The 18,431-nt window shown below is 41.3% G+C and overlaps 1 protein-coding gene across 1 annotated transcript in view; it reads left to right on the top strand.

Moving 5' to 3' along the window:
* The window catches only part of LOC117361046 (sulfotransferase family cytosolic 1B member 1-like), a 53,194-nt gene extending 35,013 nt beyond the window's left edge, over nucleotides 1-18,181 (top strand). The window contains exons 4-8 of the mRNA XM_033945843.1: nucleotides 4,215-4,312; nucleotides 9,642-9,768; nucleotides 12,783-12,877; nucleotides 15,415-15,595; nucleotides 17,642-18,181. Of these exons, the coding sequence (XP_033801734.1) occupies nucleotides 4,215-4,312; nucleotides 9,642-9,768; nucleotides 12,783-12,877; nucleotides 15,415-15,595; nucleotides 17,642-17,754 (614 nt within the window). The 3' untranslated portion in view covers nucleotides 17,755-18,181. The remainder of the gene's footprint in view (nucleotides 1-4,214; nucleotides 4,313-9,641; nucleotides 9,769-12,782; nucleotides 12,878-15,414; nucleotides 15,596-17,641) is intronic.
* The last annotated feature ends 250 nt before the right edge of the window (nucleotides 18,182-18,431 follow it).

The following is an 18,431-nucleotide window of genomic DNA, read 5'->3' as shown; positions in this document are numbered from 1 at the left end:
GGCGGTATATAAGAAAATAAATTATTATTATTATTATTTTACTTTGTAGGAACCATTTTGGCTTGATTTTATGCAATTTGGCGCCATCTACTGGGTTGGTCTGGTTTTATTTTGGTTTTCATTCTGGTTTTTATCCAGTTTATATCTGTTGTTTTTTGTATCATTTTATTCAGTTGTACAGTGTTGTTCACATATTTATGGTATTTATATTTCATATATGTATTTGTTTTATTTCATTATTTTATTGCTTGCTCACAATGTTATCTATTTGCACATCTCAGCAGTTTAAGGTTTAACCTCCGGTACATATTACATTTGTTCATATGTATTTTTATGGTTTACCTTTATTTTCATTTTCACTTTGCTGTTCTGTTTCTTTATGCTATCTTTTACACCTCTGAGGAAGGCCTATTTGGCCAAAACACAGACCGTGTTGGGGTCCAGTATATATTTTATTATAAAGGACTTTCTATACCTGTCACATTTTATTCATACATTTGTGTACTTTTAACCTAAATTTGTTGACATTTTAATAAACGAATTGTCCTTATAGTGGTTTGACCTGTGTCTTTTCCCCACTCCCTTTTTCTGCTCTTACAGTTCACACATGGGGTTGTGATTTTTTTTTTCTATGTATTGTATGATGGAACGAAGAGGTAGGCCATTTGTTTAAAAAAAATCTCATTTTGGACTTTTTTTTTTTTTTAGAATGGACATTTCCCTGCTGCCCACTTTCTGCGCCTAGGGGCATAGGCCAAAAGGGGACTTAGACGTTTCTTTTGATTATGCCCCTCCACATGACTTTTATGATGAAGTTATTATGCATAGCTTACCTTATAATCTTTCACATCCAACTTTTATCAAAGAGCCATCCAGAATGGCCTTTCTGTTTCCTCTTTCTCCATTCTCCTGTCATCTGGGAGTCTTCATTATTCCTTCTTTTTCATATCAAGGAGTCATTCTTACACAGCCTATTCTCATACTGCCTTACTACTGTTGCAATGCGTACACATAAGAAGGCATGGGTGAACTGACCCTATGGGCAACCAGGCACTCCCAAGGGCCCAGAGCAGTTGAGAGGGGAGGGGGGTCAGCAACTCCTGCGTAATGTCTGCTGCTGAGCTCTCAGATTGCTCTCTACTCATTCCACCCCTTTCTGATGTAACTTCCTACTTCTGCAAGCGGGGACATAGCAGAGAGCAGGCCACAAGCATGGCAGCAAACAGCCACAGGGAATCTCTGCCACTGCCTTCTATTACAAAAACAGGGTTGTTGGGGATTTTTTTTGGGGGGTGGGGTCAGGAGCCTTTGTGCCGGAGAGGAATGCCAGAAGCCTTATTGCCCATGGGCCTAGATCCTTATCAGTCTGCCCCTTTAAGAAGGTCTCAGGTGTGCTATTTATATTTATAAGTATCACAATTAAAGGGATGGTGTAGTTCAACCTCCCCAAAATGCCTTCTATGTAAATAATTCTTCAGGCCCTCAGAAGTGCCACCAATTGTTCAATAGACTTTCATAACAGTTGGCTTTATGTACCCTATCGTCATCGGGTCACTAGTTTAATAATATTTTATCTACACTGATTGTGTTAAATGTTCAATAGGTTAAGTAAAACCATCAGCTTAACTAGGTTATAAAGTAAATGTGTACTTAGCTTGGGTAGTTGACCAAGAGGGATGAAGTCGCCAACATGTTTCACCCTTAGGGGGTTTCCTTAGGGCACAATCCCTCAGTTTAGCTCGTTATTCACGACGTGGCCACCCGATATGTGATCTAAGAAGGCATTTAGGGGAGGTTGAACTACACCATCCCTTCAATTGTGATTCAGTTATTCCTTCTATTGAAATTGACTGTTTCAAGTCTATTTAGCAATTTATATTTATAAGGGCACAAAGTTCAATCATCTAGGGATGTGATTAACTGAAAGTCCTTTGATCCCTTAAACCAGGGGTGCCCACACTTTTTGGGCTTGCAAGCTACTTTTAAAATGACCAAGTCAAAATGATCTACCCACAATAAAATTTAAAAAAACACAAAGCACACTGTATGCAGAGAAAATGTTAATTATCATTTAAATTCTGGGGGTGTTTTTCAAAGAGGTCAAGGCAGATGACTTTATGCAATGTCACCTCAGTAACAACTATACAAAAATAGACAAATATACCCCCACCCTTTTTACTAAACCGCGATAGTGGTTTTTAGCGCAGGGAGCTGAGCTGAATGCCTTGCGCTGCTCTCGATGCTCATAGGCTCCCTGCATTAAAAACCGCTATTGTGGTTTAGTAAAAGGGGGCCATAGTGCAAAATATAGACAGCAGATATTAAATTCTCAAACCGGACACATTTTGATTACTAAATTGAAAATAAAATCATTTTTCCTACCTTTATTGTCTGCTGATTTCATGAGTCTCTGGTTGCACTTTCTTCTTCTGACTGTGCATCCAATATTTCTTCCCTTCTTTCAATCTCCTTCCCTCCACCAACTTTTTCTTCCTCTCTCCCTGCCCCCTCCTCTTTCTTTCTTTCTCCATACCCCCTTCTTTCTTTCTATCTGTCTTTCTCTCTCCATGCCCCCTTTCTTTCTTTCTGTCTCCCTTCCCCCCTTTCTTTCTGTTTCCCTTCTTTCTTTCTGTCTTCCTGCCTGCCCCCTTTCTTTCTTTGTCTTTCTTTCTCCCTGCCCTCCCCAAGCCACCGTCGCCGCCATTGGGGAACAGACCCCCAAGCCACCACTGCTGAGTTCTGAGCTCTCCCTGAGTTTCAGTAAAGCATTCCAATTTGGGTGGGGGTGAGGATGTGTGTGTAGTTTTTTTTCTAACCTGAATGTGAACTGATACAAAAGATGGACTGGAAAGTAGAGAGTTGCACGGGGACAGAAATCCCACCCATCCCCGCCCGTCCCCGTCAGGATCCTCTCCGTCCCCACTCATCCCCGCAAGGAATTACCTCCATCCCCACCCTTCCCCATAAAAAGCAGCAATTACTTCTGACAGGATCAATTCCAGTTTCTTTTTTGTTTGCGCTGCTGTTTTCCTTGTGGAATCTCTTTGGTGGAACCCTTTTTTTTTGTTTTCTGTTCAGGAAATTAACTTATAAACCCCCTCTTTTACTAAGGCTGACGTGTCCATTATATTATATGAATGAACCCTGCTTCCAAAGCCTTCCATCCCCGTGGGAGTCACGTTGGCTAGAGGGTTAGGGGGATTCCCGCGGGACCTGCGGGATTCCTGCGATCCCCGTTCCCATGCAGACCTCTATTGGAAAGTACAAAAGTCTTAGGATTACTATATGGCTCCAGAAAAAAGGAGGACGCATTGAGACATTCAGGTTTTACTTCCACTGAAAGCAATGGAAGTAAGGAGGGCAGATAGAGAAATCTGGGTTTAACTTCCACTGAAAGCAATGGAAAGTATAACCCAGCTGTTTCAATGCGTCCTCCTTTTTCTGGAGCCATATGATAACCCTAGGTAGTCTTGTATCCCATGGCCTACCAAAATAATTCCAGCTCTGGCCCTGGCCCAGCTCAATACAAATTAAATCTTTTTTTTTAAGCGCCTAGTCCAGGTACCCATTCCAAACAGCTAGTCGGGGTCCAGAGACTAATGGTTAGCAGGACCAGGGTTACATAGTAATGGTAAGTGTGATAGCAGAAATAGAATGCATTTTATTCATTCATTGTAAGTTTTTGGACACCGCACCTTCAAAAAGATATAAACAGAATGGAGTCGGTCCAGAGGAACACTACTAAAATGGTCAGTGGTCTTCGTCATAAGATGTTTGGGAACAGATTTAAAGATCTCAATATGTATACATGTTTAAATACCTATGTGGCGTAAATGCGTATGTGTCGAGCCTCATTTGAAAGGAAGCTCTGAAATGAGAGGGCATAGGATGAAGTTAAGAGGTGATAGGCTCAGGAGTAATCTAAGGAAATACAGTACTTTTTTTTTACAAAAAGGGTGGTAGATGCGTGAAACAGTATCCTGGAAGAGGTGGTGGAGACAGAGACTGTTTCTGAATTTAAGAAAGCCTGGGATAGGCACGTGGTATCTCTTAGAGAGAGGAAGAGATAATGGTTACTTCAGATGGGCAGATTGGATGAGCCATTTAGCCTTTATCTGCCATCATGTTTCTATGTTTCTTCCCTGTTCTTTGATATTCTAAGCTAATTCTGATTGAAGAAATTGCATAAAATAAATAACATTTCTTCCTTTCAGGGCTGGATCAGATAGCAAACTTGACTCCTCCCAGGGTGATAAAGACACACCTCCCTTTCCAGCTGGTGCCAAACTCCTTTTGGGAACAGAACTGCAAGGTAGAGCTCTGTCACCACAGTATATAGCAGCGGTCTCAAACACGCGGCCCATGGGCCGCATGTGGCTCTCCAGGTTTTATTTGCGGCCCGCAGTCTGGAGGCTTCATTCTCTTCCTTTTGGAGCAGCAGCCGGCTCGTTCGTTCATAGCCTTGGATTGGCGGCTCCTTGCACTATCCACTCCTGCATCGGAAGCCTCTCTGATGTCACAACATCAGAGAGGCTTCAGACGCAGGCGCGTATCTTGCAAGGAGCCGCCACCTGCGGCTTTAAACGAACGAGCCGGCCAGACACGCTACTGCTCCAGTGGCGTACCAGAATACAGCCATAAAACTAATTTATAACGCTAAAAAATTCGATCACGTATCCCCATTGTTAATAGACACGCATTGGTTACCAATTCATCATAGGATTCTTTATAAACTGATATTTTTAATCTTTAAAACTCTAGCATTTAGCGAACCGCAATTCATATCTAAATCATTGATTCCATACAAACCCCAACGATCTCTGCGTTCATCCGATCAAAACTTATTAATTGTGCCTTCTTTAAAAATCATTGGAACGAGAAGAGCAGATATGTTCACTGTTGCAGGTCCACAATGGTGGAATTCCCTTCCCCAGTACATTAGAATGGAACGTGATGTTTCATCATTTAAAAATTTTTTTAAAACTTATTTGTTTAAGGATGCTTTTGACCTTTAAAACTTCTAAAATCTTCTATTCTGTTTTAATTAATATTTATGAAGTATACCTTGCAAATTTTTACCCTACCTTTTGTTCTTCCCTTTTTTCCTATACCCTCATTGTAACTTTACCCCCTTACCTATCTCTCATGTTAGTTATTATTAGATTTTATTGTTATTTTGTTAAAGTTTCTTTACTATATTATGTACATCGCCTAGTAATTTGAAATAGGCGATTCATCAAAAGTGAAATAAACTTGAAACTTGAAACTTTGAAGGGGGGGGGGCGGTCCACTGTTCTCCCTAGAGTGCGGCTCGCGGCTCGTCTAGAGCAGTGGTGCCCAACCTGCTTCCCTTCCCTTCTCACTGCTGCCATCGGGGATCAGGCCGGCACCGTGTTCTTTGATCTCCCTGCTTCTCTTCCCTGCGGGGCCGACCAACTCTCGCGGCCCGACGTCAATTCTGACGTCGAGAGGACGTTCTGGCTAGCCAATCGCTGCCTGGCTGCCCGGAACGTCCTTTCCGACATTAGAATTGATGTCGGGCGGCGAGAGTTAGTCGGCCCGGTGCATAAGAGAAGCAGGGAGATCTCTGCCTGTTCCCGATAGCGGCAGCGGCAGCAGCCTATTCTGTGGCGGCGGTGGCATGGGGGAGGGCAGGAAGGAAGGAAGAAAGAAAGAAAGAAGGTGGGGTGGGGACAGGGAGCCAGAAAAAAAAGCAAAAAATGGGCACGGAGGAAGGAAGAAAGAAGGAGGGGGAACAGGGAACCAGAAACAAAGCAAAAAAATGGGGCACGGAATCAGAGAAAGACAGACAGAGAAAGAAAGAAAAAGTTGTGGGAGGGAATGAGGTCTGGAGGAGAGGAAGCATACAGGAGGCTAAAAGAAGGGAAGAAGTATTGGATGCACAGTCAGAAGAATAAAGTGCAACCAGAGACTGATGAAATTACCAAACAAAGGTAGGAAAATGATTTTATTTTCAATTTAGTGATTGAAATGTGCCAATTTTGAGAGAGAAAAGATATTGAACTTTAAATGTGAGTGCTGCACAAAAAAATTGAGTACTTGGAGGGCCGCAGAAAAAATAGTTAATGTCTTATTAAAGAAATGACAATTTTGCATGAGGTAAAACTCTTTATAGTTTATATATCTTTCCTTTTAACTGTTAAAGGAAAGTTTTATAAACTATAAAGAGTTTTACCTCATGCAAAATTGTCATTTCTTTAATAAGACATTAACTATTTTTTCTGCGGCCCTCCAAGTACCTACAAATCCAAAATGTGGCCCCGCAAAGGGTTTGAGTTTGAGACCACTGGTATATAGTATATTATTATAAATCAATAATGAATTTCATAAGCTAATAATAATGAACATGATAACCCACTAGGGGTCAGCAACCTGGAGAGAGACCTGGGAGTGATGGTAGACGCAACACTGAAGGCATCGGCGCAGTGCGCCACAGCCTCAAAGAAAGCAAACAGAATGTTGGGTATCATTAAGAAGGGTATTACGACCAGAACGAAGGAAGTCATCATGCCGCTGTATCGTGCAATGGTGCGGCCGCATCTGGAGTACTGTGTCCAGTACTGGTCGCCGTACCTCAAGAAGGACATGGCAGTACTTGAGGGAGTACAGAGAAGAGCAACTAAACTGATAAAGGGAATGGAAAATTTCCCATATACCGACAGATTGAAGCAGTTGGGACTTTTCTCCCTGGAAAAGCGGAGACTTAGAGGAGACATGATAGAAACCTTCAAGATCCTGAAGGGCATAGAAAAAGTAGACAGGGACAGATTTTTCAAATTGTGGGGCACCACAAGTACAAGGGGGCACTCGGAGAAATTGAAAGGGGACAGGTTTAGAACAAACGTTAGGAAGTTCTTTTTCACTCAGAGGGTGGTGGATACATGGAACGCGCTTCCAGAGGCTGTTGTAGACAAGAAAACATTAAATGGTTTCAAAGAAGGTTTGGATAGATTCCTAGAAGAAAAAGGGATTGAAGGGTATAGATAGGTATAGACCACTACTCAGGCAATGGGCCCGATGGGCCGCCGCGGGAGCGGACCGCTGGGCAGGATGGACCTATGGTCTGCCTCAACGGAGGCAACTTCTTATGTTCTTATGTTCTTAAGCCAGTAAACCAGCAAAAAACCATTATAATTCAGAATGGACCATAAAAACTTAATACTGATCATTACATTCTACATCAAACGATTACAAATTAGCATATATCTCAGCTTACCTGGCCATTAGTAATAGAAATTTTTTTTTGTGGTTTTCTGCTTCTTCAGATATTGAAGTCTATGAATGACATGACTAAGATGATAATGCAATTAAAGCCTGTGGATATAAGATATATTTGGAAGATAAATGCTATTGAATGCTATGGGGCTCATAATCGAAAGAGAAAAACATCCAAAAACCGGCCTAAGTCGGCACTTGGATGAACATTTCCCAAATACATCCAAGTGCCGATAATAAAAATGGGTTTTGGACGTATTTATAAACGACCTAGGCCTACATAGTGCCGCTGAACGACCAAAGCTAAACGGGGCATTTCAGGAGGAGTGTCGAGGGCAGGAGTTGGGCGGGACATGAGCCGGCTTAGACTTAGTTGTACAGCATGTATAACCGAAAGTTATACAGCCCACGATCGACGGAACTTGGATGTTGTGACTTAGACCACTGTTCTTCAATCGCCGGTCCGCGCAGGGCCGGCAAGATTGCTGCTGCTGCTAAAGCCGACAGGAAGTCTTCTTTCCGACGTCAATTCTGACATCGGAGAGGACGTTCGTGGCCTGCCAATCGCTGCCTGGCTGGCCCAGAACGTCCTCTCCGACGTCAGAATTGACATCGGAAAGAAGACTTCCTGTCGGCTTTAGCAGTAGCAGCAGCAGGGTGGTAAGATAGCAGCCGACCCGGGGAAAGGAAAGAGGGAGACTTTTTTTTTTTTTGCGCGGCAGGGAGGGAAGGAGGTAGGCAGGCAAGCAGGCTGGCTTTGGCCAGGAAGGGAGGGAGAAAGGTAGACAGGCAGGCAGGCTGGCTTCTGGGGTGGGGATGGGACAAAGTATGGAAGGCAGTGAGAGGGACATAGGAAGGAGGCACTGGGGGCACTAAAGACATGGGAAGGAGACACTGGGGGCACTAAAGACATAGGAAGGAGCACTAAGGACTTGGGAAGGAGGCACTGGGGGCACTAAAGACAGGAAGGGGCACTAAGGACATGGGAAGAAGGCACTGGGGGCACTAAAGACAGGAAGGGGCACTAAGGACATGGGAAGGAGGCACTGGGGGCACTAAGGACATAGGAAGGAAAGAGGGAGGGAATAGAAAGGGACAATTGTTGGGCCTGAGTGCAGAAAGAAAGACAGAAATGAAAGAAAGGATGCACAGTCAGAAGGAAACGCAACCAGAGACTCATGAAATCACCAGACAGCAAAGGTAGGAAAAATGATTTTATTTTCAATTTAGTGTTCAAAACGTGTCAGTTTTGAGAATTTATATCTGCTGTCTATTTTGCACTATATTTGTCTATTTTTCTATAGTTACTGAGGTGACCGAGCTCGCGGAGATGGGGTGGAAATGTGGTTTTAAAATTTTAATCCTAGTAGTTTGCCATCTTGGGGGTGGATTAGGGACTCATGGAGAGGAGGACCCATGCCCACAAGCCCCTGTAATCACTGCATTGATACTTAAACATATGCACTCCCCTATACACCCTCAAAACCCTTTTTTACTGGCATATAAGTGGCTCCTGCAGACATAAGGGCTATTGGGGTGGTAGATAAGTGGGTCTAGGGGATTCTGGAGGTGGTTTGGGGGGCTCACCATGACCTATAAGGGAGCTGTAGTGAGGAGATGACATGGCACCCTTTTTGTGAAGTTCACAGCAGTGCCCTGTAAGGTACCCCACTATTTAGGTGGCATGTCTGGGTGTTCAGTCCATCACTTTGCAGACCCCTCCCACATCCAACAGGGCTTGTTCTAGGCATTTTGGACTTGGACGAAAAGTTGGACAAAAATGTGGTATAAAGATGGACGCATTAGCAACTTGGATGATCAGATCGGTAGGACATATAGTTAGACAATTTTCGAAAGTAAAAAAAATTTTGGACGCATTTTTCAAAAATGTGTCCTAGGCTGTTTTTTACTTTGGATGACTTGCGACTTAGGCGAAAACGGACTTAGACGTCCCTTTCGATTATGCCCCTCCACATGCATAAATGACATTGTGAGAAAGGTAGAGCCATGAATTATGTGGCAAGAATGATGCTCCTGAATTCTATAAAAGTGGTTGGTTTGGTTGCCCATAAGTTAAAGCCTGTGGCAGTGAATGATGTGGTCAGAATAAAATATCATTGAGATAAATTTTATTTCAGGTTACAGGTTTCATTTATTTGATATACCGCTATCTCACTTACAAGTAAATAAAGTGGTTAACAATAAAAATATTAAAAAAAAATCTAAATAACAGAAAAGAACATCATAATTCACTACTACTATTATTAATAGTTGTAATAAATAAGAAAATAAAATAAGTGTCATGTATTCAATTAAAATATGTCTTAATATATAGGGTTTAGTTACCTTATCTTCCAGCATACCTATTCAGGCTTTATGTATCTAATAGCAACCTTCTTCTCCAGGCTATTTACATTGCCCGGAATGGTAAGGATAACCTTGTGTCCTACTACCACTTTGATCTCATGAACAAGGAACAGCCTGATCCAGGGACATGGGAGCAGTATATTCTGAAGTTCTTGGAAGGAAATGGTAAGCGAGGCATGCACAGTGCAATATGCCTCAAGAAATCAGGGCTTCATCCTGAAAATGGCCTGGAAGTAATAAGCTGTGTTGTGCTTTAATGCTGCAGTTTACACCAGATTCTCTTGTGCTAATCTTACTCCCAATGCAATAAGAAGTTTTAGCATGGGAAAATCAGAGGTAAAACCACTGTGATAAAAGTCACTTGCATGCAAAGCACATACAAATGCATGAATTTTAAATTGCTCCTGATGTTAAAAAATGCATTCATTTTTTTGTCTCATAGTACTGAATCTTTACTCCAATTAAATAAGTGATATGGTGTGGGAAATAGGCAGTGTTAGAAAGGCTGTAGGAATGTGGGCAGCAGGTTTCATACACAGTGAGGATATCCAGAGAGCCAAAAACTTTGGGAGTGTGTGCTACTGATTCTAAAAAGAGATCACTGGATGTGATCTACAGAAAGTTATTATATATGTACTATTACAGGGTGTTGCAGATTCCGAAGTGAAGCAGTTTGTGCTTTGCAATATGGCCAATAGTAGCTCAGTGTACTTATGCGAGACAGTGGAAGGCTGCTAAAATGCTCTGCAAACTGGGAAATATGCAAGTTGGACAGAATTTGGGCTGAGAGGTACAATAAATTACAACTCTACCATAAGAGGTGGACACTTTGGGGCAGATTCTGTAAAGGACATCTAACTTTAGGCATCTATAATGTAGACGTCCATCAACTTAGGCATCCAAATAAAGTGTATAATAAGCCCAATTAACAAATTTAATAAGCAATAATTGAAACTTAGACATCCAAAGGCTTAACGAGATTCACAAAATAGGTGTCCACAATTTCATGGATGCCCATTGGAAAAACCTGCGCCTAATGAGATAGATGTGGGCGTGGCTTCGATATAGACGTCCATTTACAGAATTGCATGCTGCTCAGCGTCCTAAAGTGTCTACCTTTTGCTTAAAATGTAGGCGTTGCAAAAGTAGGTCTACTTTTAAGTGTGAGTTGGGCGCTAGGTAGGTGTGAGGTGGATGGGACTTAAGTGTCACTTTGGCATGCCGGAGGCATCCTCATATAGGTGAACGAGAATTCTATTTTATGGGGTATAGAGGACTCCAATTTCATATTAAGGTCAAAAGATGTTTAATAATGCATTACTTAAGCAAAACACATTATATATATATATATATCACATTAAACCTTCTTTTTGGGGGGTAAAGAGGACTCCTCTTTAATAATAGAAAAATATGTTTAATGATGCATTACTCAAGCAAAGCACATGAAATATATATAGCATTCTAAACCTCTTTCCCAAAAGGCTAAGAAAATGAGAAGAGAATCCCTACTCACAACGGCTGTGGTTCAGAGCAAGTGGACATGTCTGATACACAATCTTGACATCATTTTGACATCATCAATATGCACCTAGATGGCAGAATGTCACTGAAAAATAATAGAAATCCTTGCCTAAATGAAAGCTCCTGTAGCTCTGTGCTTAAAAGCACTTCGTCCATCTTCCATAGGTCATGGGTTCAAAACCACTCCAAACTTTAACAGCTTCTTATTTGGTCTCAGAAGAGAGTATGGGTTGTGAACTTTGCCATTTACATTTGCACTCTGCCCTTTCCAGATAGAGAATGACATAGGGACAAATTTTTCTCCGGCCCCACAGAACTCGTTTTCCCATCCTGTCCCAGCAAGTTCTTTTCCTGTCCCTGCCCCATTCCTGCAAGCTCTCTACTCATTTGCATAAGTCCCAAACACTTTAAAATCATAGTTTGAGGCTTGTGTGGTTAAGGCAGAGCTTACAGGAATGGGGCAGAATAGGGACAGCGACAAAACCCACGGGTACGGGACAGGAAAATTGAGTTTCCTTGACAAGTTGTTCCAGGAAGCAATCACCTACAGCATCCAAGAACTTGGTCTCCCTAGCACTGCTGGAATTGCTTAGGTTCCAGTCTTTCCCTGGATAGTTGAAGTCATCCATGATAACTGTGTTGCCTCCCTTGCAGTTGCGTTTAATCTCATCCGTCATTTCTCCATCTGCCTGCTTAAATTGCTTTGAATATTAGATGATATGGGGCCAATATTCAGCAGTGATAACCAGGTCAAAGAGGCCCTCCTACCCAATTATCTCCTACTGGCAGGTTGATCCCTGGATTTTTAGCCATATATAACTGGATAGTGCTGCTGGAAATCTGTGGAAATTGTCACGGCTCTATCCTGTCTGGGGGCAGAGTCAGGTCAGAAGCAGGAGTTACCTGGGCACTGCTGCTATTCAGCAGTGGTGCCTGGAAAACTTAAAACAGTAAAAGGGCTGTCTTAAGATAACCAGGTAGCTATCTGGGTTCTACCATTGAGTATTATTAGTACTTGGGTAACTTGTAGTAGTTGTGGAATGCCTGGATATTCAGTACTGGTTCCCAGATAGATACCAGCACTGAATATCCAGGCACAGTTCAGTCAGTGTTGGGTATAGTTTTTTTTAAAATGTTGTCTAATGCTGACTAGATATTGCCCCTTATATAAACTGACCTCTCAGAAATGAATCTTTTGTTTCTTCCACATCATCAAGCTAAATGCTACTGCAGCAGCTGTGGCATACCTATGGGTGGGCAGGGGCCTACCCACTGTGGGTTTAAGTCAGCCCAGGAGTGGCACAAATCATCTGTGTAGTTGGCAGGGATCCCCATGCCCTGCCTGCTGAAAACCTCCTTTGTCAGAACCATCTGTCAGTAACCACATTCTCAGGCAGCAATACTGGACCACCCATACTCACTAGATTCTCGTACATATTCCAGTTCATACGCAAGAATTAAAGGTTACCAGTGTTGGCAGCTGGGAGTGTGGCCACCAACTGCCACAGTATTCAGATGGCCAGAAGTTCCAGCAAAGGAAGTCTTAAGCTAGCAGGGTACGGAGATTCCTGCCTGCCAAAGTATTAATTTTTTGTTTGGGGGAGGAGGGAGAAAAGGGGCAAAGCTGTTGTTAAATAGATGTTATATGCGTCCTCTAGTTGCTTGGGGATCCTGGTTTGATCATGTGAAGAGCTGGTGGACTGGAAAGGATAAACATCGGATCCTCTTCCTCTTTTATGAAGATATAAAAGAGGTAAGCAGCAGAAAGCAATTCATGTATACAGTATATATGCTTTAAGCTGCGGTTAATTTATTTTTTTTTTTTTAATTCTTTATTGATTTTCAAAACATCAATAGTGCTAGACACAACTGCATATCATATAACAAGTCAAAAAAAACCCCACATTCAACTTACAAATATACATAACCAACCATTTTATCCCCCATCCACCCAATGCTTAATCATTAGAACACAAAATACATATATTTTCCCAATAACCTTATCCTATTCATATTAATAATATCATCCCATCCTCCTCCCACCCACCCCAGGTGTAAATATTCAAAGGTCAAAATTAGGACAGAACTAGCCCCCTCCCCTCCCTGGATGTGTATGAAAATTAACAAAAATTAACTCATAATCAAAGACCTACTATATTGAAGAAATACAAGAGGTCAACAGGCCCCAAATCAATTTAAATAAATTACTGTGCCCCAAACTATTGGCATTCATCTTTTCATACCTATAGCTGGAGCACAGATTTGCCCACCTGAAAGGTAAATTTAGGCGGTTGTAATTCTTCCAATTACGGGTAACCATTTGCATGGCTATCCCAGTCATTATTAGGAAAAGACGGCATTTATATCAATCCATAGGGTGCTTAACATGTAATAGTGTTCCACATATAACCACCTTTCGAGACTACGATGGGAACTCCCCACAGTTATTTGCTATGAGTGATCTGCACAGGGCAGGAGTATAGGAAGATCGCTCCTACCCCGAAAGCCCACTAGACCACCAGGTAAGGTCGGGGATGCTGGGAGGAAGGCGGGAGGGAGACGGGGAAAGTCCGGAATGCAGCTATATTTAAAAAAAAAAAAAAATCACAAATAACCGAATCCGCAGATACTGAAACCGCGGATTCGGAGGGCTCACTGTACTTATGGAAATGAGATTTCAGGTGTTGGCACAGATTAGATAATCATCTATCTAGTATGAACTATGCCCAGAGAAGAGAGGGTACAGTAGATGTTTCATGGTCATGTCCAACCCTATATTTCCGATTCTAGATGACTTCTAGAATCAAAGGCAAATAGTTTAATTTAGTTTATTTATACTTGATATACCACCTTAACTGGCACACAGACCAAAGTTGTTTACAATAAAATATGTATAAAGTAGATAAAATTATAAAGGAATACCTTCCAATCATAACTGTTTCTGGTTCAAAAGATTTTCTTGAAGTCCCTTCTAATCCTATCTTTCTCTTATTTTTTTAGATGGCCTCCAGCCTTGCATTTCTATAATTTAGATTTGTGAGCTTCCTTTAACCAGTAATTTTCTTTGGGCTCCTTTTACAAAGTGGCGCTACCAATTAATATGCAATGACTGCGAAGAAATTCATAGGAACTGAATGAGCTTCTTTGCATTCGTGCATCGCTAATCTGTAGCACTACTTTGTAAAAGGTACCCTTTGATTATAGAGTGTTTCTCCAAGTCACTTATAATCTACTTTTCCTGGTTTCTGAGATCCCTTCAAGTTTCATATGAAGAACATAAGAATAGCCTTACTGGGTCAGACAAATGATCCATCAAGCCCAGTAGCCCGTTCTCACGTGGCCAATCCAAGTCCCTAGTACCTGGTCAAAACTCAAGGTGTAGCAACATTCCATGCTACCGACCCAAGGCAAGCAGTGACTTCCCCTATGTCTTTCTCAATAAAATACTACGGACTTTTCCTCCAGGAAATTGTCCAAACCTTTCTTAAAACTAGCTATTGAGATTTATTAATTGCCTTTATGAATAGATTCACTCAAGGCAGTGTTCAAGTTGAACAATAAGGTTCCTCATGGTTTCTGCTATTAACTCCCCCTTTTACAAAAGTGCATAATAGGTTTTTAGCACCAGCTGGTGTGCTGAATACTCTTCACTGCTCCAACGATCATAGGAACTCTGTGACCAGCAGAGCAGCTCAGAACATTCATTGCGCCGTCTGGCACTAACATAACATAAAACTTACTTCTGTACCGCAAATACCGCTAAGTTCTATGCGATTCACAAAAGATAGAGAATACAGATGAATATGGCGACAAGATATCTAATTTCCAAAAGATTCAATAAAAAGATGCATTTTAAAGCATGTCAAAACTGTTAGTAAGAATTAGAGGATGTAAGTAAGCAATTCAGATCCTTAGCCCATAAAGCCGATTGAAATTTTTTAATTTACAACCCTTAGCAGAGGGAAAAGAGAATAACATATGAGATTTCCTAGAATGTCTGGAATTGGTAATGATAAAAGATTCCATGAGATATTCTTGGTTGAGGCCTGACAGTACCTTGAAACAAATACATCCAAACTTAAACTTAATCTGTGCCTCGACCATCAACCAATGCAATTGACGATAGAAAACCTCTTCCATGCTTTTGGAAAAAAAGGGAGGGTGTAAATTAGTAGGGATTACAATGAATGAAATGCAGAAATTTATGAAGGTCAAGTTTAAAAAGAATGTTCCTTCTACAAAGAGTTTACAGTTCTGGTAACCAATCAACTTCTTTTTTTTCATTCTCAGAATCCCAAACGAGAAATCTGTAAGTTGTCCCAGTTCCTAGGAAAGGATCTCAGTAAAGATATCTTGGATAGAATTGTTCACTACACATCATTTGAGGTCATGAAGAAGAATCCAATGGCCAATTATAGCACCATCCCTACTTTTCTCTTTGATAATAAGGTATCTCCATTCATGAGGAAAGGTAAGGAAAAGACAGAATAAAGTATTGGCTCCTGCCTATTTGTAAGTGAAATGAGATCTCTAATATTTCCAGGTAAAATATGTTGCTTTGGAGCTGAGATAGAGCCTTTTTCTAGCTTGATTTGGTGGTGATGCTGTTGTTGTTATCTACTCCTTTAATACAATTGATTGGCTTTGAGGCCTGAATTCTGAAGTTAAATACAGTAATTATAAAAAGTGTAAGGTGCTCTTGCTCCTACAATCTTCTTCGTGAGTAATATTAAACACACAAATTGATTTAGGGCTTTAGAGTTTTCATACTATCAGTCTTATCTATTGTTCTTAGCTAGAGGTTGAGGCGAGGATTTTTCTTGGCTGTATTTAAGTGCTTAAAATACCTAGTAGCATAGTAAATGACTGCAGATAAAGATCAGTCTGCTGTCCAGTTTACCCAATAGTCTTTCTGGTTTTTTACTGCTTTAGATGAGCCTATGAGTTCCCTTATTCTCATTATTTCCTTGATGTTGAAAACAGAACGGCTGTTCCCCAGGGCGTCTTTTTTCAACATCAAGTGTGTAGACCAAAAGACTCAGGCACTGCACACTGCAAATAAAATCAATATAAAAAGCTTATCCTACTAACATTAGAGGGTTGGTAAAAAGGGCAAATGATCTAGGCCCCATGCCTGCTTCAAGCTGAAGGAAACATAATCTGTAAGTGGGGCCCCCTCCTCAGTTTCTGTCCTGGGCCCCTGAATATCTAACATCAAACCTCCCCTATTTAAATCAAATACAGCTCTTTTTGGAGCCCATACAGAAACCTTACAGTACAGCCCAAACTCTACCACTACAAAAATACCACGGCAAAATACTACTATTTTAAAATTGCGGCAGTATTCTGCAGCTCATTGTTTACAGGAAGAATGACAGTTTTTAAACCCCCCCTTCATTTCACCAACCTGTTGTCTTGACAAACTTCCCCTCAATCTGACACCCCTTCTCTCCCCCTCCCCCACCTCCTGAAAGAATCCCTGGGGCCCAATAATCAGAGCAATTTAAGCAGGTCAGAGAAGCTCTGACCCATTTTTGAAGGGAGTTTATTGATAGGTCTGGGAATGTTCCATGAATACTCTATATTGAAAGGTATTGACGTAGAAAAAAATCTTTTCCAGAAAAAGGAAAATGGTAAAAACCAGAGGACATAATTTGAGGTTGAGGGGTGGTAGACTCAAGAGTAATGTAAGGAAATTCTTTTTTACGGAGAGAGTTGTTGATACCTGGAATGCGCTCCTGAAGGAGGTGATGGAGAGGAAAACAGTGACAGAGTAAAAAAAAAAAAAAAAGCATGAGATGAACACAAAGGATCTCGAATTAGAAAATAATGGTATATATTGAAGAACAAAGGCCAGTAATGGGCAGATTTGCACAGTCTGTGTCCGTATATGGCCATTTGGTTGAGAATGGGCAGAGGAGGGCTTTGACAGCTGGGATGGTTTAGATGGGCTGGAGAGAGCTTTGACGGAGACTTCAGTAAATGGAACCTAAGCACCGTACTGGGCAGAACTTTGCGTTTCGGCCCAGAAATAGCTAAGAAAAAGGAAAAATTTAATTAAATCAGTAATTTAAAGAGAGAGTAAGGTTGGGCAGACTGGATGGACCATTCAGGTCTTTATCTGCGGTCATTTATTATGTTCCTATATGATTTGCATAAAAATGTATAAGGATGGCTAAATGTGTAAAGTGAACACAGTGCTTGCTGTGGAGCTGAAGGAGACTCTGGCTCAGAAAGTACCCAGCATTTCAATGTCTTCCTGGTGACAGAACAAAACTCGGTATTTCTCTTGTAAAACTTTCTTTGTGAATGCACACGGTTCCTTAAAGTGAAATAAGCATTAAGATACAAATGGGTACACAATTTCAAATACCCCAAATGCAAAACTACACATATTTAGGTAGTGTATTTTATGGTCTCTTTCTTCTGTTATCTTCTATCAGCACCTTGAAGATGATTTTACTAGGCTCCATGCTTCTAAAACCAGCCTCTTGTCTCTTCACTCCTTATATCACAGGCCAAGTGGGGAACTGGAAAGAGCACTTTACTATAGCACAGAATGAGATCTTTGATGAATACTACCACCGGAACTTGGCAGATACTTCCTTGACTTTTCGCTTTCAGATGTAACGTCATTCGCCCAGTGATGGATCAGAATAGGGGCTTCTTCTCTGTGTCACAAAGGGATCAATTTTCAAAACTTAGAGCATCTGACCTAGATCCCTGTTTTGTAACATGTGATCTTCATACACATCAAAATATTAATACACATTTAAAAGGAAGTTATTCAGCTGCACTAAAATTTGCAATTTTACTGCAACTAAATTTACCATGCAGGTCACCTATCTATGGTACCTCAAATAATCTGTGGTCTCTTAAGAGGCTCCCATGAATGTTAACAGCCAAATGCTCCCATGAAACAAAGATATGGCCAGCTCATATAATGTGTGATTTGGCAAAACAAATCTCATTATTTCCTTGATGTTGAAAACAGAACGGCCGCTCCCCAGGGCGTCTTTTTTTCAATATCAAGTGTGTAGACCAAAAGACTCAGGCACTGCACACTGCAAATAAAATCAATATAAAAAGCTTATCCTTCCGGCTTCCTGATGTAGCGTAGCGAAACACAGATTGTGTTGGAGCTGTGAACTGACCTTTTCAGATAAGTGGTCTCCTGTTAAACAACTTTTGTAGAGCCATTACATTTGCCACTCCAGTAGAAGCAAGAATCCTTGCTCCATGCAATGTGTTATGATTAAAATTCAAGTACCTCTCCAGCGACATTGTACCGCTGCTGTGGTGCCTTG

This window comes from Geotrypetes seraphini, chromosome 5, assembly GCF_902459505.1.
Source record: "Geotrypetes seraphini chromosome 5, aGeoSer1.1, whole genome shotgun sequence".
Classification (NCBI taxonomy): Eukaryota; Metazoa; Chordata; class Amphibia; order Gymnophiona; family Dermophiidae; genus Geotrypetes; species Geotrypetes seraphini.
The sequence above is the reverse complement of the archived record's forward strand: the minus strand, read 5'-3'. Positions and strand labels throughout refer to the sequence as shown.